Consider the following 24,094-nt stretch of genomic DNA (forward strand, 5'->3'; position numbering starts at 1 on the left):
TGTCAGATGTTATTTCTTGCCAATGGACGATTGCATGGGGACAGTAAATCACGCCGGACTCACACATCCCAACCTTAGTGGTTTGGTGGGACCCAGGTCATATCGACCCTAGACATGCGGAGTCTGGGAAAGGGGGTTTTCTCACTGCTCAGTCCAGTGGCTGTTAGTGAGGGGCTAATGAGTCACATCCCTAGAAATGCCTGTTAAAAAGGGTTTCATCTATTTAAATGGAATACAGATTGGAACACTATCAATACCAGTACAGCACTAAAGACTGTATTATATCCTAATAGCTGGTGATGGAGGAATTCATCCATTGCACGTTGTGGTGTATTTTTTGACTGTAAATGAACAAAGGGGTGTACGAGGTGTCCAGGGAGGGGTAGCACCTCTGGTGAAGGGGCTTGTCATGTCCAATCTGGGGCAGCTCACTCACCTTTCGTCCCCACCAGACACTCTGCTCTCACCTGTGGCTGCAAGCAGCTGTTTACATGCGAGAGGCCACACCCTGGTACACAAGCGAACTAAACCAGGTGAGCTTAGCCAGTGAGATGGGGACACACCTGTCCTACCAATCAAAGCCAGCTCCATTGGACTGGGTAGATGAGATCTAAGGTGAGATCCAACGGCCAGGAAGACAGTTCTGCAAAACTCCGAGGAGAGCAAAGGGGTATATTTCAAGGCAGAGAGGTCACGGTCATTCACTGCAAACAGTTGTGACGACTACTCATACCACCAGACCTGGACTTCTGAGATTAGAGAGCAGAACTACCCAGTGCAATGGCTTTTCCACTTTAAACTCTCCCGCACAAGTTTCCTGTCATTGTCGGATACAACAGATAATCATCAAATTCACAAAAATCAGGACAGATAATGGACTGGCTTCATACAATGCCTTCAGTGATTGCATCCTCCAAATCATCATTTTCATGTAACATTCAAGATTGTAATACCTTCAGATTCTTTGTAGTCCCCAACTTGAAGTAGTGGAATCATTTTATTTTCACTCCTGGCTGTTCCCAGCATCTCCAAGCCTGAATGCTTGGCTAATGACCACACAAGTGCATGTGACTGATGCCAGTTCAGCAATAATCTCCTGTCCCAAATAAGTGGCACAGTGTCCCAAATAAACAAAGTGCATCTCAGCTACTTTCTCAATTAGTTTTTGTTCTTCGAGTCATCCCAAATAAGCAGCTGTCCCAATTAGCAGGAATCCATTATACATAATTTGTTAATTAAACAGTAGTTTCTCTTAATTCCATGAAACTTTGGCTAATTGGGGCAGCCCCTTAATTCAACCAAAAAGTACTGGTTCCTGTATGGTCCAATTAGCCGGACATGGGTATATGGAGAGCTGGATCTTGGAGGGATATGGGTTGAATGCAAGAAATTGAGGCAATTTGAGTGATCAGCACAGACCTATTTGGGCTGAAAGGCTTGTATCCGTGCTGGTTTACTCTTTCTATGCTACAACCACGACGAGATAGTCTTAGATAGGGAGCCATCACTGGGGCTCAAGTGCTGAGTGACAGGACAGAGGAAGGGTGTGAAGACACATTCAACCAAGGATAATTTATTTCAGTAAACTGTCTGAGCTCTGTACTCAATGGCAGCTTCCCCACAGTAACAGAACCTGCAGATTATTCAAGGAGGAGTGATGGTGACTACAAACACGATGCAACCGTGCAGTGGGGGAGGTCATGACTGCCTCAGGCCAGTCCGCTGAGACACCAAGAGGACATTCCCTGTGCCAGGAAACAGAACCTCCTCCCATGGAAGGTGCATCTCCAACTCTGCCCCGCCACAGCCTCAAACCACCCCCATCCAGCAGCCCACATGCCCCAACCTCCTCTCTCCAAGAAAACTCTTTGCTGTCCCCGCCGATCGAGGGTCTGGCAGCACATCGCCAACTTTACTCCATCTCCAGCAGACTGCTGCGACATTCCCGTGAGACCATCACACGCATCAACTGGTTCTGGAACTTCTCAAACTTCTTGACATCTTGAGCTTGGTCTGTCTTGTACTGGAGGCACTGGCGGGAGAGAGTGGGGAAGGGATTGTAAAAAAGGCTTGAGAACAACTTCTACACCGTCTGCAGAGGTGGGGAGGGGTGTTCAGAATCAGATAAGATTATTGAATGGCCCCATCGTACAAGAAGATGGACTCCTGACCTCACAATCTACCACACTACGATCTTGCCCAAGTTGTTGTCTACCAACACGGCACTTTGTCTGCATTCTGCTCATTATTTTTCCTTGCTCTTTCTCTCTGGACTGGTGTGACGGACTGATCTGTACAGATGGTGTGCAAGATGAAGCTTCTCACTCTGCCAGTAACAATAACAAATCGATCACCAAAGGAAAATCCATTCAAAGCATCCACCTCACCTTGGTCCAAACCTCGGCTCACATTCAGCCCTTCACTTTTCAAGGATTTCCACCCACTCCACCTGCGTCCCAAGAATCTCCCAGCACCGCCACTGTTGTCAGTAAGACCTCAGTGACAAGGAAGCATATGGGGTGAGGTACACTGGCTGGTGAGTGGCACATAAACTCAACGTCAGGAAGACAAAAGAATTGATTGTGGATATCACAAGTCAGGAGAACACAAACCAATGAGGGGCCGGTGGTGGGAAGGGTGAGCGGTTTTAAGTTCCTGGGCCCAACACTTCGATGCAATAAGGAAGGCATGCGAGCGGCCGGACTTCATTGGCAGTTTGAGGAGGCTCCGTGTGTCACCAAAGACTCCTACAAATGTATGATTGTACGTCTTTACTTTCAGTCGTTTTAGTTATCTTATAGCAATTTACAGTCATTTGTTTTTGCACCACACTGCTGCAAATCAAATTACACATCATCTAAGTCAACGGTAATGCATGTGATTGTGAGATCCACTCCACACGAGGAGCTGATCAAGCCTCCAGCACCTATACCAGTGGCTTGTCACACTGGCACCGATCCCTGCTCAAGTCCTGAACGACTATCCTCACACTCAAGGCCCAAGATTGACATCCACCTGAAAACAGAAACACCCTCTTCACCTGAAGGATCTCCATCCCTCCAACCCCAGCTTCTCTCGACACTGACTAACTGGAGACAGCAGACCCACCCACTCCCACTCCCCACAGCCTCCTCACTGGAGGGAGCTGAGACAGCTTCTCACCCTCACCACCCTCCCACTTCCACACCGACACAAACCCCCACACTGCGCCTGGCCAGCACCAGTTTCCTGAACAGTCATGAACCCTTGGACACAACCTGTTACCTTTACTGCACTAGATTATGTAATTTCCAGAAATTTTATGTCTTTGCACTGTACCACAGCACAAACAAATTTCACGTCACACAAGCTGGTGATAATATCTGATTCTGAACACCCCTCCCCACCTCTGCAGACGGGAGATCCAGTCCCAGTGACCCACCCCTCCTCCAACACACACACACAGGCAGCAGCACAGGCAGACCCACCGATTACCACCCCTCCCACCTACTTTCCAAAGCAGCAGCTGGCCAGTGTGGCCTTGTCTGTGCCACACTGGGGAAACGTGGACTCAGCCAGCACAAACCAGGCTGAACGACCCTCAGGCAGCAGGGGCAGAGAGAGCAACGGCCGTCTGCAACACCGATGCCCCGTGCCAAGCCGTGGGTAGCAGCCCCACACTGAGGAGCCAGACAGCAGCAGTACACTCACCACCACGTCGTCAGTCACCTTCATGGACAGGAGGCCAGCACAGTGTCGATATTTGATAACCACTCGCACCTGCACGGAACAAGGACAAACCGAGCCGAGTTTAGCAGCCACACCCGAGGGAGACGGAGCCCCCGACAGCACTGCCACAGTGGGAGGCAGAGAGCAGGATCGATGTCAGAGGGATCAGGAAGGAGAAAGGAGATGGTCAGGATTGGGCACAAAGGGTAGGGGTGGTGGGAGGGCATCTGCATGGGTGAAGGATGTGATGATATCAGGAGTTGAGAATGAGGGATGGTGGAAGAGGTGATGAGGGGAGGAGATTAGGGTGACACAGGGGTTTTCATGGGGAGCAGAGAAATTGGTGGATAGTGGTGGGAGGGGGAAGATGAGATGGGGAGAGGAGCTGTCAGTGCTCCTGAGGGACAGGAATGGTGTGGGAAGTGGCTGGATGTTCGGCAAATGACACACAGAGGAGGAATTGGTGGTGGGGGGTAGAGATTAAGGGAAGGGTGGTGTCATTGAGAAATAATAAGGATGGGAGCTCAGGGGACTAGTGGGCAGATCACCTTCATGGCATCAGTCAGACATAAACTCCTCTGCTGCCCATCCTCCCGTTCCCACACCAACACAGACCCCCCCCCCACTGTCTGTCTGTCCCCATCCTCCTGTTCCCACACCAACACAGACCCCCCCCACTGTCTGTCTGTCCCCATCCTCCCGTTCCCACACCAACCCAGATCCCCCCCACTGTCTGTCTGTCCCCATCCTCCCGTTCCCACACCAACCCAGATCCCCCCCACTGTCCGTCTGACCCCATCCTCCCGTTCCCACACCAACACAGACCCCCCCCCGCTGTCTGTCTGTCCCCATCCTCCTATTCCCACACAAACCCCCCCACTCTGTCTGTCCCCATCCTCCCGTTCCGAAACCTACACAGACCCCCCCCACTGTCGGTCCCCATCCTCCCATTCCCACACCAACACAGACCCCCCAAACCTGTCTGTCCCCATCCTCCCGTTCCCACACCAACACAGACCCCCCCCCCACTGTCTGTCTGTCCCCATCCTCCCGTTCCCACACCAACACAGACCCCGTCCCACTGTCGTCTGTCCCCATCCTCCTGTTCCCACACCTACACAGATTCCCCCCCCGCTGTCAGTCTGTCCCCATCCTCCCGTTCCCACACCAACACAGATTCCCCCCCCGCTGTCAGTCTGTCCCCATCCTCCCGTTCCCACACCTACACAGACCCTCCCCACTCTGTCTGTCCCCATCCTCCCATTCCGAAACCTACACAGACCCCCCCCACTGTCTGTCCCCATCCTCCCATTCCCACACCAACACAGACCCCCCCAACCTGTCTGTCCCCATCCTCCCGTTCCCACACCTACACAGACCCCCCCCACTGTCTGTCTGACCCGATCCTCCCGTTCCCACAACTAAACAGACCCCCCCCACTGTCTGTCCCCATCCTCCCGTTCCCACACCTACACAGACCCCCCCAACTGTCTGTCTGTCCCCATCCTCCCGTTCCCACAACTAAACAGACCCCCCCCCCACTGTCTGTCCCCATCCGCCCATTCCCACACCTACACAGACCCCCCCCCCACTGTCTGGCTGTCCCCATCCTCCCGTTCCCACACAACCCCCCCAACTCTGTCTGTCCCCATCCTCCCTTTCCCACACAACCCCCTCCCCACTCTGTCTGTCTGTCCCCATCCTCCTGTTCCCACACCTACACAGACCGCCCCCCACTGTCTGTCTGTCCCCATATTTCCGTTCCCACACCTACACAGACCCCCCCCACTGTCTGTCTGTCCCCATCCTCCCGTTCCCACACAACCCCCCCACTCTGTCTGTCTGTCCCCATCCTCTCGTTCCCACACAGACCCCCCCACTGTCTGTCTGTCCCCATCCTCCTGTTCCCACACCAACACAGACCCTCCCCACTCTGTCCGACCCCATCCTCCCGTTCCCACACCTACACAGAACCCCCCCACTGTCTGTCTGACCCCATCCTCCCGTTCCCACACCTACACAGACCCCCCCACTCTGTCTGACCCCATCCTCCCGTTCCCACACAAACCCCCCCACTCTGTCTGTCTGTTCCTATCCTCCCGTTCCCACACCAACACAGACCCCCCCCACTGTCTGTCTGTCCGCATCCTCCCGTTCCCACACCAACACAGACCCCCCCCACTGTCTGTCTAACCCGATCCTCCCGTTCCCACACCAACACACACCCCCCCCACTGTCAGTCTGTCCCCATCCTCCCGTTCCCACACAAACACAGACCCCCCCCATTGTCTGTCTGTCCCCATCCTCCCGTTCCCACACAAACACAGACCCCCCCCACTGTCAGTCTGTCCCCATCCTCCCGTTCCCACACAAACACAGACCCCCCCCACTCTGTCTGTCCCCATCCTCCCGTTCCCACACAAACACAGACCCCCCCCACTGTCTGTCTGTCCCCATCCTCCCGTTCCCACACAAACACAGACCCCCCCCACTGTCTGTCCCCATCCTCCCGTTCCCACACCAACACAGACCACCCCCCACTGTCAGTCTGTCCCCATCCTCCCGTTCCCACACAAACACAGACCCCCCCCACTGTCAGTCTGTCCCCATCCTCCCATTCCCACACCAACACAGACCCCCCCCACTGTCTGTCTGTCCCCATCCTCCCGTTCCCACACCAACACAGACCCCCCCCACTGTCTGTCTGTCCCCATCCTCCCGTTCCCACACAAACCCCCCCACTCTGTCTGTCTGTTCCCATCCTCCCGTTCCCACACCAACACAGACCCCCCCCCACTGTCTGTCTGTCCCCATCCTCCCGTTCCCACACCAACACAGACCCCCCCCACTGTCAGTCTGTCCCCATCCTCCCGTTCCCACACAAACACAGACCCCCCCCACTGTCAGTCTGTCCCCATCCTCCCGTTCCCACACACAGACCCCCCCACTCTGTCTGTCCCCATCCTCCTGTTCCCACACAAACCCCCCCACTCTGTCTGTCTGTCCCCATCCTCCCGTTCCCACACCTACACAGACCCCCCCCACTGTCTGTCTGACCCGATCCTCCCGTTCCCACAACTAAACAGACCCCCCCCACTGTCTGTCCCCATCCTCCCGTTCCCACACCTACACAGACCCCCCCAACTGTCTGTCTGTCCCCATCCTCCCGTTCCCACAACTAAACAGACCCCCCCCCCACTGTCTGTCCCCATCCGCCCATTCCCACACCTACACAGACCCCCCCCCCACTGTCTGGCTGTCCCCATCCTCCCGTTCCCACACAACCCCCCCCACTCTGTCTGTCCCCATCCTCCCTTTCCCACACAACCCCCTCCCCACTCTGTCTGTCTGTCCCCATCCTCCTGTTCCCACACCTACACAGACCGCCCCCCACTGTCTGTCTGTCCCCATATTTCCGTTCCCACACCTACACAGACCCCCCCCACTGTCTGTCTGTCCCCATCCTCCCGTTCCCACACAACCCCCCCACTCTGTCTGTCTGTCCCCATCCTCTCGTTCCCACACAGACCCCCCCACTGTCTGTCTGTCCCCATCCTCCTGTTCCCACACCAACACAGACCCTCCCCACTCTGTCCGACCCCATCCTCCCGTTCCCACACCTACACAGAACCCCCCCACTGTCTGTCTGACCCCATCCTCCCGTTCCCACACCTACACAGACCCCCCCACTCTGTCTGACCCCATCCTCCCGTTCCCACACAAACCCCCCCACTCTGTCTGTCTGTTCCCATCCTCCCGTTCCCACACAAACCCCCCCACTCTGTCTGTCTGTTCCTATCCTCCCGTTCCCACACCAACACAGACCCCCCCCCACTGTCTGTCTGTCCGCATCCTCCCGTTCCCACACCAACACAGACCCCCCCCACTGTCTGTCTAACCCGATCCTCCCGTTCCCACACCAACACAGACCCCCCCCACTGTCAGTCTGTCCCCATCCTCCCGTTCCCACACAAACACAGACCCCCCCCATTGTCTGTCTGTCCCCATCCTCCCGTTCCCACACAAACACAGACCCCCCCCACTGTCAGTCTGTCCCCATCCTCCCGTTCCCACACAAACACAGACCCCCCCACTCTGTCTGTCCCCATCCTCCCGTTCCCACACAAACACAGACCCCCCCCACTGTCAGTCTGTCCCCATCCTCCCGTTCCCACACATACACAGACCCCCCCCACTGTCTGTCTGTCCCCCCCATCCTCCCGTTCCCACACCAACACAGACCACCCCCCACTGTCAGTCTGTCCCCATCCTCCCGTTCCCACACAAACACAGACCCCCCCCACTGTCAGTCTGTCCCCATCCTCCCATTCCCACACCAACACAGACCCCCCCCACTGTCTGTCTGTCCCCATCCTCCCGTTCCCACACCATCATAGACCCCCCCCACTGTCTGTCTGTCCCCATCCTCCCGTTCCCACACAAACCCCCCCACTCTGTCTGTCTGTTCCCATCCTCCCGTTCCCACACCAACACAGACCCCCCCCCACTGTCTGTCTGTCCCCATCCTCCCGTTCCCACACCAACACAGACCCCCCCCACTGTCAGTCTGTCCCCATCCTCCCGTTCCCACACAAACACAGACCCCCCCCACTGTCAGTCTGTCCCCATCCTCCCGTTCCCACACACAGACCCCCCCACTCTGTCTGTCCCCATCCTCCTGTTCCCACACAAACCCCCCCACTCTGTCTGTCTGTCCCCATCCTCCCGTTCCCACAACAACACAGACCCCCCCCACTGTCTGTCTGTCCCCATCCTCCCGTTCCCACAACACAGACCCCCCCCACTGTCTGTCTGTCCCCATCCTCCCGTTCCCACACCAACACAGACCCCCCCCGCTGTCTGTCTGTCCCCATCCTCCTGTTCCCACACAAACCCCCCCACTCTGTCTGTCCCCATCCTCCCGTTCCGAAACCTACACAGACCCCCCCCACTGTCGGTCCCCATTCTCCCATTCCCACACCAACACAGACCCCCCCAACCTGTCTGTCCCCATCCTCCCGTTCCCACACCAACACAGACCCCCCCCACTGTCTGTCTGTCCCCATCTTCCCGTTCCCACACCAACACAGACCCCGTCCCACTGTCCGTCTGTCCCCATCCTCCTGTTCCCACACCTACACAGACCCTCCCCACTCTGTCTGTCCCCATCCTCCCATTCCGAAACCTACACAGACCCCCCCCACTGTCTGTCCCCATCCTCCCATTCCCACACCAACACAGACCCCCCCAACCTGTCTGTCCCCATCCTCCCGTTCCCACACCTACACAGACCCCCCCCACTGTCTGTCTGACCCGATCCTGCCGTTCCCACAACTAAACAGACCCCCCCCACTGTCTGTCCCCATCCTCCCGTTCCCACACCTACACAGACCCCCCCAACTGTCTGTCTGTCCCCATCCTCCCGTTCCCACAACTAAACAGACCCCCCCCCACTGTCTGTCCCCATCCTCCCATTCCCACACCTACACAGACCCCCCCCCCCACTGTCAGGCTGTCCCCATCCTCCCGTTCCCACACAACCCCCCCCACTCTGTCTGTCCCCATCCTCCCTTTCCCACACAACCCCCTCCCCACTCTGTCTGTCTGTCCCCATCCTCCTGTTCCCACACCTACACAGACCGCCCCCCACTGTCTGTCTGTCCCCATATTTCCGTTCCCACACCTACACAGACCCCCCCCACTGTCTGTCTGTCCCCATCCTCCCGTTCCCACACAACCCCCCCCACTCTGTCTGTCTGTCCCCATCCTCTCGTTCCCACACAGACCCCCCCCACTGTCTGTCTGTCCCCATCCTCCTGTTCCCACACCAACACAGACCCTCCCAACTCTGTCCGACCCCATCCTCCCGTTCCCACACCTACACAGAACCCCCCCACTGTCTGTCTGACCCCATCCTCCCGTTCCCACACCAACACAGACCCCCCCCCACAGTCTGTCTGTCCCCATCCTCCCGTTCCCACACAAACCCCCCCACTCTGTCTGTCTGTTCCCATCCTCCCGTTCCGACACCAACACAGACCCCCCCCACTGTCTGTCTGTCCGCATCCTCCCGTTCCCACACCAACACAGACCCCCCCCACTGTCTGTCTAACCCGATCCTCCCGTTCCCACACCAACACAGACCCCCCCCACTGTCAGTCTGTCCCCATCCTCCCGTTCCCACACAAACACAGACCCCCCCCATTGTCTGTCTGTCCCCATCCTCCCGTTCCCACACAAACCCCCCCACTCTGTCTGTCTGTTCCCATCCTCTGTCCGCATCCTCCCGTTCCCACACCAACACAGACCCCCCCCACTGTCTGTCCCGTTCCCACACAAACACAGACCCCCCACTCTGTCTGTCCCCATCCTCCCGTTCCCACACAAACACAGACCCCCCCACTGTCAGTCTGTCCCCATCCTCCCGTTCCCACACATACACAGACCCCCCCACTGTCTGTCTGTCCCCATCCTCCCGTTCCCACACCAACACAGACCACCCCCCACTGTCAGTCTGTCCCCATCCTCCCGTTCCCACACAAACACAGACCCCCCCACTGTCAGTCTGTCCCCATCCTCCCATTCCCACACCAACACAGACCCCCCCCACTGTCTGTCTGTCCCCATCCTCCCGTTCCCACACCAACATAGACCCCCCCCACTGTCTGTCTGTCCCCATCCTCCCGTTCCCACACAAACCCCCCCACTCTGTCTGTCTGTTCCCATCCTCCCGTTCCCACACCAACACAGACCCCCCCCCACTGTCTGTCTGTCCCCATCCTCCCGTTCCCACACCAACACAGACCCCCCCACTGTCAGTCTGTCCCCATCCTCCCGTTCCACACAAACACAGACCCCCCCACTGTCAGTCTGTCCCCATCCTCCCGTTCCCACACACAGACCCCCCCACTGTCTGTCTAACCCGATCCTCCCGTTCCCACACCAACACAGACCCCCCCCACTGTCAGTCTGTCCCCATCCTCCCGTTCCCACACAAACACAGACCCCCCCCATTGTCTGTCTGTCCCCATCCTCCTGTTCCCACACAAACACAGACCCCCCCCACTGTCAGTCTGTCCCCATCCTCCCGTTCCCACACAAACACAGACCCCCCCCACTCTGTCTGTCCCCATCCTCCCATTCCCACACAAACACAGACCCCCCCACTGTCAGTCTGTCCCCATCCTCCCGTTCCCACACAAACACAGACCCCCCCCACTGTCTGTCTGTCCCCATCCTCCCGTTCCCACACCAACACAGACCACCCCCCACTGTCAGTCTGTCCCCATCCTCCCGTTCCCACACAAACACAGACCCCCCCCACTGTCAGTCTGTCCCCATCCTCCCGTTCCCACACCAACACAGACCCCCCCCACTGTCTGTCTGTCCCCATCCTCCCGTTCCCACACAAACACAGACCCCCCCCACTGTCTGTCTGTCCCCATCCTCCCGTTCCCACACAAACACAGACCCCCCCATTGTCTGTCTGTCCCCATCCTCCCGTTCCCACACAAACACAGACCCCGCCATTTCTGTCTGTCCCCATCCTCCCGTTCCCACACAAACACAGACCCCCCCCACTGTCTGTCTGTCCCCATCCTCCCGTTCCCACACAAACACAGACCCCCCCATTGTCTGTCTGTCCCCATCCTCCCGTTCCCACACAAACACAGACCCCCCTCACTCTGTCTGTCTGTCCCCATCCTCCCGTTCCCACACAACCCCCCCACTCTGTCTGTCTGTCCCCATCCTCTCGTTCCCACACAGACCCCCCCACTGTCTGTCTGTCCCCATCCTCCTGTTCCCACACCAACACAGACCCTCCCCACTCTGTCCGACCCCATCCTCCCGTTCCCACACCTACACAGAACCCCCCCACTGTCTGTCTGACCCCATCCTCCCGTTCCCACACCTACACAGACCCCCCCACTCTGTCTGACCCCATCCTCCCGTTCCCACACAAACCCCCCCACTCTGTCTGTCTGTTCCCATCCTCCCGTTCCCACACAAACCCCCCCACTCTGTCTGTCTGTTCCTATCCTCCCGTTCCCACACCAACACAGACCCCCCCCCACTGTCTGTCTGTCCGCATCCTCCCGTTCCCACACCAACACAGACCCCCCCCACTGTCTGTCTAACCCGATCCTCCCGTTCCCACACCAACACAGACCCCCCCCACTGTCAGTCTGTCCCCATCCTCCCGTTCCCACACAAACACAGACCCCCCCCATTGTCTGTCTGTCCCCATCCTCCCGTTCCCACACAAACACAGACCCCCCCCACTGTCAGTCTGTCCCCATCCTCCCGTTCCCACACAAACACAGACCCCCCCACTCTGTCTGTCCCCATCCTCCCGTTCCCACACAAACACAGACCCCCCCCACTGTCAGTCTGTCCCCATCCTCCCGTTCCCACACATACACAGACCCCCCCCACTGTCTGTCTGTCCCCATCCTCCCGTTCCCACACCAACACAGACCACCCCCCACTGTCAGTCTGTCCCCATCCTTCTGTTCCCACACAAACACAGACCCCCCCCACTGTCAGTCTGTCCCCATCCTCCCATTCCCACACCAACACAGACCCCCCCCACTGTCTGTCTGTCCCCATCCTCCCGTTCCCACACCAACATAGACCCCCCCCACTGTCTGTCTGTCCCCATCCTCCCGTTCCCACACAAACCCCCCCACTCTGTCTGTCTGTTCCCATCCTCCCGTTCCCTCACCAACACAGACCCCCCCCCACTGTCTGTCTGTCCCCATCCTCCCGTTCCCACACCAACACAGACCCCCCCCACTGTCAGTCTGTCCCCATCCTCCCGTTCCCACACAAACACAGACCCCCCCCACTGTCAGTCTGTCCCCATCCTCCCGTTCCCACACACAGACCCCCCCACTCTGTCTGTCCCCATCCTCCTGTTCCCACACAAACCCCCCCACTCTGTCTGTCTGTCCCCATCCTCCCGTTCCCACAACAACACAGACCCCCCCCACTGTCTGTCTGTCCCCATCCTCCCGTTCCCACAACAACACAGACCCCCCCCACTGTCTGTCTGTCCCCATCCTCCCGTTCCCACACCAACACAGACCCCCCCCGCTGTCTGTCTGTCCCCATCCTCCTGTTCCCACACAAACCCCCCCACTCTGTCTGTCCCCATCCTCCCGTTCCGAAACCTACACAGACCCCCCCCACTGTCGGTCCCCATTCTCCCATTCCCACACCAACACAGACCCCCCCAACCTGTCTGTCCCCATCCTCCCGTTCCCACACCAACACAGACCCCCCCCACTGTCTGTCTGTCCCCATCTTCCCGTTCCCACACCAACACAGACCCCGTCCCACTGTCCGTCTGTCCCCATCCTCCTGTTCCCACACCTACACAGACCCTCCCCACTCTGTCTGTCCCCATCCTCCCATTCCGAAACCTACACAGACCCCCCCCACTGTCTGTCCCCATCCTCCCATTCCCACACCAACACAGACCCCCCCAACCTGTCTGTCCCCATCCTCCCGTTCCCACACCTACACAGACCCCCCCCACTGTCTGTCTGACCCGATCCTGCCGTTCCCACAACTAAACAGACCCCCCCCCACTGTCTGTCCCCATCCTCCCGTTCCCACACCTACACAGACCCCCCCAACTGTCTGTCTGTCCCCATCCTCCCGTTCCCACAACTAAACAGACCCCCCCCCACTGTCTGTCCCCATCCTCCCATTCCCACACCTACACAGACCCCCCCCCCCACTGTCAGGCTGTCCCCATCCTCCCGTTCCCACACAACCCCCCCCACTCTGTCTGTCCCCATCCTCCCTTTCCCACACAACCCCCTCCCCACTCTGTCTGTCTGTCCCCATCCTCCTGTTCCCACACCTACACAGACCGCCCCCCACTGTCTGTCTGTCCCCATATTTCCGTTCCCACACCTACACAGACCCCCCCCACTGTCTGTCTGTCCCCATCCTCCCGTTCCCACACAACCCCCCCCACTCTGTCTGTCTGTCCCCATCCTCTCGTTCCCACACAGACCCCCCCCACTGTCTGTCTGTCCCCATCCTCCTGTTCCCACACCAACACAGACCCTCCCAACTCTGTCCGACCCCATCCTCCCGTTCCCACACCTACACAGAACCCCCCCACTGTCTGTCTGACCCCATCCTCCCGTTCCCACACCAACACAGACCCCCCCCCACAGTCTGTCTGTCCCCATCCTCCCGTTCCCACACAAACCCCCCCACTCTGTCTGTCTGTTCCCATCCTCCCGTTCCGACACCAACACAGACCCCCCCCACTGTCTGTCTGTCCGCATCCTCCCGTTCCCACACCAACACAGACCCCCCCCACTGTCTGTCTAACCCGATCCTCCCGTTCCCACACCAACACAGACCCCCCCCACTGTCAGTCTGTCCCCATCCTCCCGTTCCCACACAAACACAGACCCCCCCCATTGTCTGTCTGTCCCCATCCTCCCGTTCCCACACAAACCCCCCCACTCTGTCTGTCTGTTCCCATCCTCCCGTTCCGACACCAACACAGACCCCCCCCACTGTCTGTCTGTCCGCATCCTCCCGTTCCCACACCAACACAGACCCCCCCCACTGTCTGTCTAACCCGATCCTCCCGTTCCCACACCAACACAGACCCCCCCCACTGTCAGTCTGTCCCCATCCTCCCGTTCCCACACAAACACAGACCCCCCCCATTGTCTGTCTGTCCCCATCCTCCTGTTCCCACACAAACACAGACCCCCCCCACTGTCAGTCTGTCCCCATCCTCCCGTTCCCACACAAACACAGACCCCCCCCACTCTGTCTGTCCCCATCCTCCCATTCCCACACAAACACAGACCCCCCCACTGTCAGTCTGTCCCCATCCTCCCGTTCCCACACAAACACAGACCCCCCCCACTGTCTGTCTGTCCCCATCCTCCCGTTCCCACACCAACACAGACCACCCCCCACTGTCAGTCTGTCCCCATCCTCCCGTTCCCACACAAACACAGACCCCCCCCACTGTCAGTCTGTCCCCATCCTCCCGTTCCCACACCAACACAGACCCCCCCCACTGTCTGTCTGTCCCCATCCTCCCGTTCCCACACAAACACAGACCCCCCCCACTGTCTGTCTGTCCCCATCCTCCCGTTCCCACACAAACACAGACCCCCCCATTGTCTGTCTGTCCCCATCCTCCCGTTCCCACACAAACACAGACCCCGCCATTGTCTGTCTGTCCCCATCCTCCCGTTCCCACACAAACACAGACCCCCCCCACTGTCTGTCTGTCCCCATCCTCCCGTTCCCACACAAACACAGACCCCCCCATTGTCTGTCTGTCCCCATCCTCCCGTTCCCACACAAACACAGACCCCCCCCACTCTGTCTGTCTGTCCCCATCCTCCCGTTCCCACACAACCCCCCCACTCTGTCTGTCTGTCCCCATCCTCTCGTTCCCACACAGACCCCCCCACTGTCTGTCTGTCCCCATCCTCCTGTTCCCACACCAACACAGACCCTCCCCACTCTGTCCGACCCCATCCTCCCGTTCCCACACCTACACAGAACCCCCCCACTGTCTGTCTGACCCCATCCTCCCGTTCCCACACCTACACAGACCCCCCCACTCTGTCTGACCCCATCCTCCCGTTCCCACACAAACCCCCCCACTCTGTCTGTCTGTTCCCATCCTCCCGTTCCCACACAAACCCCCCCACTCTGTCTGTCTGTTCCTATCCTCCCGTTCCCACACCAACACAGACCCCCCCCACTGTTTGTCTGTCCGCATCCTCCCGTTCCCACACCAACACAGACCCCCCCCACTGTCTGTCTAACCCGATCCTCCCGTTCCCACACCAACACAGACCCCCCCCACTGTCAGTCTGTCCCCATCCTCCCGTTCCCACACAAACACAGACCCCCCCCATTGTCTGTCTGTCCCCATCCTCCCGTTCCCACACAAACACAGACCCCCCCCACTGTCAGTCTGTCCCCATCCTCCCGTTCCCACACAAACACAGACCCCCCCACTCTGTCTGTCCCCATCCTCCCGTTCCCACACAAACACAGACCCCCCCCACTGTCAGTCTGTCCCCATCCTCCCGTTCCCACACATACACAGACCCCCCCCACTGTCTGTCTGTCCCCATCCTCCCGTTCCCACACCAACACAGACCACCCCCCACTGTCAGTCTGTCCCCATCCTCCCGTTCCCACACAAACACAGACCCCCCCCACTGTCAGTCTGTCCCCATCCTCCCATTCCCACACCAACACAGACCCCCCCCACTGTCTGTCTGTCCCCATCCTCCCGTTCCCACACCAACACAGACCCCCCCCACTGTCTGTCTGTCCCCATCCTCCCGTTCCCACACAAACCCCCCCACTCTGTCTGTCTGTTCCCATCCTCCCGTTCCCACACCAACACAGACCCCCCCCCACTGTCTGTCTGTCCCCATCCTCCCGTTCCCACACCAACACAGACCCCCCCCACTGTCAGTCTGTCCCCATCCTCCCGTTCCCACACAAACACAGACCCCCCCCACTGTCAGTCTGTCCCCATCCTCCCGTTCCCACACACAGACCCCCCCACTCTGTCTGTCCCCATCCTCCTGTTCCCACACAAACCCCCCCACTCTGTCTGTCTGTCCCCATCCTCCCGTTCCCACAACAACACAGACCCCCCCCACTGTCTGTCTGTCCCCATCCTCCCGTTCCCACAACAACACAGACCCCCCCCACTGTCTGTCTGTCCCCATCCTCCCGTTCCCACACCAACACAGACCCCCCCCGCTGTCTGTCTGTCCCCATCCTCCTGTTCCCACACAAACCCCCCCACTCTGTCTGTCCCCATCCTCCCGTTCCGAAACCTACACAGACCCCCCCCACTGTCGGTCCCCATTCTCCCATTCCCACACCAACACAGACCCCCCCAACCTGTCTGTCCCCATCCTCCCGTTCCCACACCAACACAGACCCCCCCCACTGTCTGTCTGTCCCCATCTTCCCGTTCCCACACCAACACAGACCCCGTCCCACTGTCCGTCTGTCCCCATCCTCCTGTTCCCACACCTACACAGACCCTCCCCACTCTGTCTGTCCCCATCCTCCCATTCCGAAACCTACACAGACCCCCCCCACTGTCTGTCCCCATCCTCCCATTCCCACACCAACACAGACCCCCCCAACCTGTCTGTCCCCATCCTCCCGTTCCCACACCTACACAGACCCCCCCCACTGTCTGTCTGACCCGATCCTCCCGTTCCCACAACTAAACAGACCCCCCCCACTGTCTGTCCCCATCCTCCCGTTCCCACACCTACACAGACCCCCCCAACTGTCTGTCTGTCCCCATCCTCCCGTTCCCACAACTAAACAGACCCCCCCCACTGTCTGTCCCCATCCTCCCATTCCCACACCTACACAGACCCCCCCCCCCACTGTCAGGCTGTCCCCATCCTCCCATTCCCACACAACCCCCCCCACTCTGTCTGTCCCCATCCTCCCTTTCCCACACAACCCCCTCCCCACTCTGTCTGTCTGTCCCCATCCTCCTGTTCCCACACCTACACAGACCGCCCCCCACTGTCTGTCTGTCCCCATATTTCCGTTCCCACACCTACACAGACCCCCCCCACTGTCTGTCTGTCCCCATCCTCCCGTTCCCACACAACCCCCCCCACTCTGTCTGTCTGTCCCCATCCTCTCGTTCCCACACAGACCCCCCCCCACTGTCTGTCTGTCCCCATCCTCCTGTTCCCACACCAACACAGACCCTCCCAACTCTGTCCGACCCCATCCTCCCGTTCCCACACCTACACAGAACCCCCCCACTGTCTGTCTGACCCCATCCTCCCGTTCCCACACCAACACAGACCCCCCCCCACAGTCTGTCTGTCCCCATCCTCCCGTTCCCACACAAACCCCCCCACTCTGTCTGTCTGTTCCCATCCTCCCGTTCCGACACCAACACAGACCCCCCCCACTGTCTGTCTGTCCGCATCCTCCCGTTCCCACACCAACACAGACCCCCCCCACTGTCTGTCTAACCCGATCCTCCCGTTCCCACACCAACACAGACCCCCCCCACTGTCAGTCTGTCCCCATCCTCCCGTTCCCACACAAACACAGACCCCCCCATTGTCTGTCTGTCCCCATCCTCCTGTTCCCACACAAACACAGACCCCCCCCACTGTCAGTCTGTCCCCATCCTCCCGTTCCCGCACAAACACAGACCCCCCCCACTCTGTCTGTCCCCATCCTCCCATTCCCACACAAACACAGACCCCCCCACTGTCAGTCTGTCCCCATCCTCCCGTTCCCACACCAACACAGACCACCCCCCACTGTCAGTCTGTCCCCATCCTCCCGTTCCCACACAAACACAGACCCCCCCCACTGTCAGTCTGTCCCCATCCTCCCGTTCCCACACCAACACAGACCCCCCCCACTGTCTGTCTGTCCCCATCCTCCCGTTCCCACACAAACACAGACCCCCCCCACTGTCTGTCTGTCCCCATCCTCCCGTTCCCACACAGACCCCCCCCACTGTCTGTCTGTCCCCATCCTCCTGTTCCCACACCAACACAGACCCTCCCAACTCTGTCCGACCCCATCCTCCCGTTCCCACACCTACACAGAACCCCCCCACTGTCTGTCTGACCCCATCCTCCCGTTCCCACACCAACACAGACCCCCCCCCACAGTCTGTCTGTCCCCATCCTCCCGTTCCCACACAAACCCCCCCACTCTGTCTGTCTGTTCCCATCCTCCCGTTCCGACACCAACACAGACCCCCCCCACTGTCTGTCTGTCCGCATCCTCCCGTTCCCACACCAACACAGACCCCCCCCACTGTCTGTCTAACCCGATCCTCCCGTTCCCACACCAACACAGACCCCCCCCACTGTCAGTCTGTCCCCATCCTCCCGTTCCCACACAAACACAGACCCCCCCCATTGTCTGTCTGTCCCCATCCTCCCGTTCCCACACAAACCCCCCCACTCTGTCTGTCTGTTCCCATCCTCCCGTTCCGACACCAACACAGACCCCCCCCACTGTCTGTCTGTCCGCATCCTCCCGTTCCCACACCAACACAGACCCCCCCCACTGTCTGTCTAACCCGATCCTCCCGTTCCCACACCAACACAGACCCCCCCCACTGTCAGTCTGTCCCCATCCTCCCGTTCCCACACAAACACAGACCCCCCCCATTGTCTGTCTGTCCCCATCCTCCTGTTCCCACACAAACACAGACCCCCCCCACTGTCAGTCTGTCCCCATCCTCCCGTTCCCACACAAACACAGACCCCCCCCACTCTGTCTGTCCCCATCCTCCCATTCCCACACAAACACAGACCCCCCCACTGTCAGTCTGTCCCCATCCTCCCGTTCCCACACAAACACAGACCCCCCCCACTGTCTGTCTGTCCCCATCCTCCCGTTCCCACACCAACACAGACCACCCCCCACTGTCAGTCTGTCCCCATCCTCCCGTTCCCACACAAACACAGACCCCCCCCACTGTCAGTCTGTCCCCATCCTCCCGTTCCCACACCAACACAGACCCCCCCCACTGTCTGTCTGTCCCCATCCTCCCGTTCCCACACAAACACAGACCCCCCCCACTGTCTGTCTGTCCCCATCCTCCCGTTCCCACACAAACACAGACCCCCCCATTGTCTGTCTGTCCCCATCCTCCCGTTCCCACACAAACACAGACCCCGCCATTGTCTGTCTGTCCCCATCCTCCCGTTCCCACACAAACACAGACCCCCCCCACTGTCTGTCTGTCCCCATCCTCCCGTTCCCACACAAACACAGACCCCCCCATTGTCTGTCTGTCCCCATCCTCCCGTTCCCACACAAACACAGACCCCCCCCACTCTGTCTGTCTGTCCCCATCCTCCCGTTCCCACACAACCCCCCCACTCTGTCTGTCTGTCCCCATCCTCTCGTTCCCACACAGACCCCCCCACTGTCTGTCTGTCCCCATCCTCCTGTTCCCACACCAACACAGACCCTCCCCACTCTGTCCGACCCCATCCTCCCGTTCCCACACCTACACAGAACCCCCCCACTGTCTGTCTGACCCCATCCTCCCGTTCCCACACCTACACAGACCCCCCCACTCTGTCTGACCCCATCCTCCCGTTCCCACACAAACCCCCCCACTCTGTCTGTCTGTTCCCATCCTCCCGTTCCCACACAAACCCCCCCACTCTGTCTGTCTGTTCCTATCCTCCCGTTCCCACACCAACACAGACCCCCCCCCACTGTCTGTCTGTCCGCATCCTCCCGTTCCCACACCAACACAGACCCCCCCCACTGTCTGTCTAACCCGATCCTCCCGTTCCCACACCAACACAGACCCCCCCCACTGTCAGTCTGTCCCCATCCTCCCGTTCCCACACAAACACAGACCCCCCCCATTGTCTGTCTGTCCCCATCCTCCCGTTCCCACACAAACACAGACCCCCCCCACTGTCAGTCTGTCCCCATCCTCCCGTTCCCACACAAACACAGACCCCCCCACTCTGTCTGTCCCCATCCTCCCGTTCCCACACAAACACAGACCCCCCCCACTGTCAGTCTGTCCCCATCCTCCCGTTCCCACACATACACAGACCCCCCCCACTGTCTGTCTGTCCCCATCCTCCCGTTCCCACACCAACACAGACCACCCCCCACTGTCAGTCTGTCCCCATCCTCCCGTTCCCACACAAACACAGACCCCCCCCACTGTCAGTCTGTCCCCATCCTCCCATTCCCACACCAACACAGACCCCCCCCACTGTCTGTCTGTCCCCATCCTCCCGTTCCCACACCAACACAGACCCCCCCCACTGTCTGTCTGTCCCCATCCTCCCGTTCCCACACAAACCCCCCCACTCTGTCTGTCTGTTCCCATCCTCCCGTTCCCACACCAACACAGACCCCCCCCCACTGTCTGTCTGTCCCCATCCTCCCGTTCCCACACCAACACAGACCCCCCCCACTGTCAGTCTGTCCCCATCCTCCCGTTCCCACACAAACACAGACCCCCCCCACTGTCAGTCTGTCCCCATCCTCCCGTTCCCACACACAGACCCCCCCACTCTGTCTGTCCCCATCCTCCTGTTCCCACACAAACCCCCCCACTCTGTCTGTCTGTCCCCATCCTCCCGTTCCCACAACAACACAGACCCCCCCCACTGTCTGTCTGTCCCCATCCTCCCGTTCCCACAACAACACAGACCCCCCCCACTGTCTGTCTGTCCCCATCCTCCCGTTCCCACACCAACACAGACCCCCCCCGCTGTCTGTCTGTCCCCATCCTCCTGTTCCCACACAAACCCCCCCACTCTGTCTGTCCCCATCCTCCCGTTCCGAAACCTACACAGACCCCCCCCACTGTCGGTCCCCATTCTCCCATTCCCACACCAACACAGACCCCCCCAACCTGTCTGTCCCCATCCTCCCGTTCCCACACCAACACAGACCCCCCCCACTGTCTGTCTGTCCCCATCTTCCCGTTCCCACACCAACACAGACCCCGTCCCACTGTCCGTCTGTCCCCATCCTCCTGTTCCCACACCTACACAGACCCTCCCCACTCTGTCTGTCCCCATCCTCCCATTCCGAAACCTACACAGACCCCCCCCACTGTCTGTCCCCATCCTCCCATTCCCACACCAACACAGACCCCCCCAACCTGTCTGTCCCCATCCTCCCGTTCCCACACCTACACAGACCCCCCCCACTGTCTGTCTGACCCGATCCTCCCGTTCCCACAACTAAACAGACCCCCCCCACTGTCTGTCCCCATCCTCCCGTTCCCACACCTACACAGACCCCCCCAACTGTCTGTCTGTCCCCATCCTCCCGTTCCCACAACTAAACAGACCCCCCCCCACTGTCTGTCCCCATCCTCCCATTCCCACACCTACACAGACCCCCCCCCCACTGTCAGGCTGTCCCCATCCTCCCATTCCCACACAACCCCCCCCACTCTGTCTGTCCCCATCCTCCCTTTCCCACACAACCCCCTCCCCACTCTGTCTGTCTGTCCCCATCCTCCTGTTCCCACACCTACACAGACCGCCCCCCACTGTCTGTCTGTCCCCATATTTCCGTTCCCACACCTACACAGACCCCCCCCACTGTCTGTCTGTCCCCATCCTCCCGTTCCCACACAACCCCCCCCACTCTGTCTGTCTGTCCCCATCCTCTCGTTCCCACACAGACCCCCCCCCACTGTCTGTCTGTCCCCATCCTCCTGTTCCCACACCAACACAGACCCTCCCAACTCTGTCCGACCCCATCCTCCCGTTCCCACACCTACACAGAACCCCCCCACTGTCTGTCTGACCCCATCCTCCCGTTCCCACACCAACACAGACCCCCCCCCACAGTCTGTCTGTCCCCATCCTCCCGTTCCCACACAAACCCCCCCACTCTGTCTGTCTGTTCCCATCCTCCCGTTCCGACACCAACACAGACCCCCCCCACTGTCTGTCTGTCCGCATCCTCCCGTTCCCACACCAACACAGACCCCCCCCACTGTCTGTCTAACCCGATCCTCCCGTTCCCACACCAACACAGACCCCCCCCACTGTCAGTCTGTCCCCATCCTCCCGTTCCCACACAAACACAGACCCCCCCATTGTCTGTCTGTCCCCATCCTCCTGTTCCCACACAAACACAGACCCCCCCCACTGTCAGTCTGTCCCCATCCTCCCGTTCCCGCACAAACACAGACCCCCCCCACTCTGTCTGTCCCCATCCTCCCATTCCCACACAAACACAGACCCCCCCACTGTCAGTCTGTCCCCATCCTCCCGTTCCCACACAAACACAGACCCCCCCCACTGTCTGTCTGTCCCCATCCTCCCGTTCCCACACCAACACAGACCACCCCCCACTGTCAGTCTGTCCCCATCCTCCCGTTCCCACACAAACACAGACCCCCCCCACTGTCAGTCTGTCCCCATCCTCCCGTTCCCACACCAACACAGACCCCCCCCCACTGTCTGTCTGTCCCCATCCTCCCGTTCCCACACAAACACAGACCCCCCCCACTGTCTGTCTGTCCCCATCCTCCCGTTCCCACACAAACACAGACCCCCCCATTGTCTGTCTGTCCCCATCCTCCCGTTCCCACACAAACACAGACCCCCCCATTGTCTGTCTGTCCCCATCCTCCCGTTCCCACACAAACACAGACCCCCCCCACTGTCTGTCTGTCCCCATCCTCCCGTTCCCACACAAACACAGACCCCCCCATTGTCTGTCTGTCCCCATCCTCCCGTTCCCACACAAACACAGACCCCCCCCACTGTCTGTCTGTCCCCATCCTCCCGTTCCCACACCAACACAGACCACCCCCCACTGTCAGTCTGTCCCCATCCTCCCGTTCCCACACAAACACAGACCCCCCCCACTGTCAGTCTGTCCCCATCCTCCCGTTCCCACACCAACACAGACCCCCCCCCCACTGTCTGTCTGTCCCCATCCTCCCGTTCCCACACCAACACAGACCCCCCCCACTGTCTGTCTGTCCCCATCCTCCCGTTCCCACACAAACACAGACCCCCCCCCACTGTCAGTCTGTCCCCATCCTCCCGTTCCCACACACAGACCCCCCCACTCTGTCTGTCCCCATCCTCCCGTTCCCACACAAACACAGACCCCCCCCCACTGTCTGTCTGTCCCCATCCTCCCGTTCCCACACAAACACAGACCCCCCCATTGTCTGTCTGTCCCCATCCTCCCGTTCCCACACCAACACAGACCCCCCCCCACTGTCTGTCTGTCCCCATCCTCCCGTTCCCACACAAACACAGACCCCCCCCCACTGTCTGTCTGTCCCCATCCTCCCGTTCCCACACACAGACCCCCCCACTCTGTCTGTCCCCATCCTCCCGTTCCCACACAAACACAGACCCCCCCCACTGTCTGTCTGTCCCCATCCTCCCGTTCCCACACAAACACAGACCCCCCCCACTCTGTCTGTCCCCATCCTCCCGTTCCCACACAAACACAGACCCCCCCACTGTCAGTCTGTCCCCATCCTCCCGTTCCCACACAAACACAGACCCCCCCCACTGTCTGTCTGTCCCCATCCTCCCGTTCCCACACAAACACAGACCCCCCCCCCCACTCTGTCTCTTCCCATCCTCCTTCATGGCCCCCGGCCGACATGATTTGAGTTACAGCCGATCCCTTAACCACCACCACCACCCTGTATCCACCTTCATGCCCTCGGTCAGACAGAGTTTCTCAGCCGCCCGGACGAACTCGTCCCAATTCGGGATGTAAGTCATGCCGATGGTCCAGGCCGCCGTGCGCTCTGACCAACCGGAAACAATCACCAGCGGACGCTCGCCGAGGCGTAGCTAATCACAGGTACCGGTCT

At 59.6% G+C, this 24,094-nt stretch overlaps 1 protein-coding gene across 1 annotated transcript; it reads right to left on the reverse strand.

The window, feature by feature from the left end:
• Positions 1-1,557: 1,557 nt before the first annotated feature.
• srp9 (signal recognition particle 9) lies at positions 1,558-24,092 on the reverse strand. The gene is made up of 3 exons (XM_063040503.1): positions 23,931-24,092; positions 3,691-3,759; positions 1,558-2,032 (listed from the first exon to the last, which is right to left on the reverse strand). The coding sequence occupies exons 1-3, from the start codon at positions 24,000-24,002 to the stop codon at positions 1,913-1,915; spliced, it is 261 nt and encodes an 86-aa protein (XP_062896573.1). The 5' UTR covers positions 24,003-24,092; the 3' UTR covers positions 1,558-1,912.
• Positions 24,093-24,094: the final 2 nt, after the last annotated feature.

The sequence above is a fragment of the Mobula hypostoma genome, chromosome 2 (genome assembly GCF_963921235.1).
Source record: "Mobula hypostoma chromosome 2, sMobHyp1.1, whole genome shotgun sequence".
Classification (NCBI taxonomy): Eukaryota; Metazoa; Chordata; class Chondrichthyes; order Myliobatiformes; family Myliobatidae; genus Mobula; species Mobula hypostoma.

What these genes read in the sequence shown, in the direction of transcription:
- srp9 (XM_063040503.1), bottom strand. Translation starts at nt 24,002, where the DNA reads ATGACTTACATCCCGAATTGGGACGAGTTCGTCCGGGCGGCTGAGAAA. An exon ending in GTCTGACCGAGGGCATGAAG is followed by an intron (nt 3,760 to 23,930) that starts GTGGATACAGGG and finishes TGTTCCGTGCAG; the next exon opens with GTGCGAGTGGTTATCAAATA. An exon ending in AGGTGACTGACGACGTGGTG is followed by an intron (nt 2,033 to 3,690) that starts GTGAGTGTACTG and finishes CTCTCCCGCCAG; the next exon opens with TGCCTCCAGTACAAGACAGA.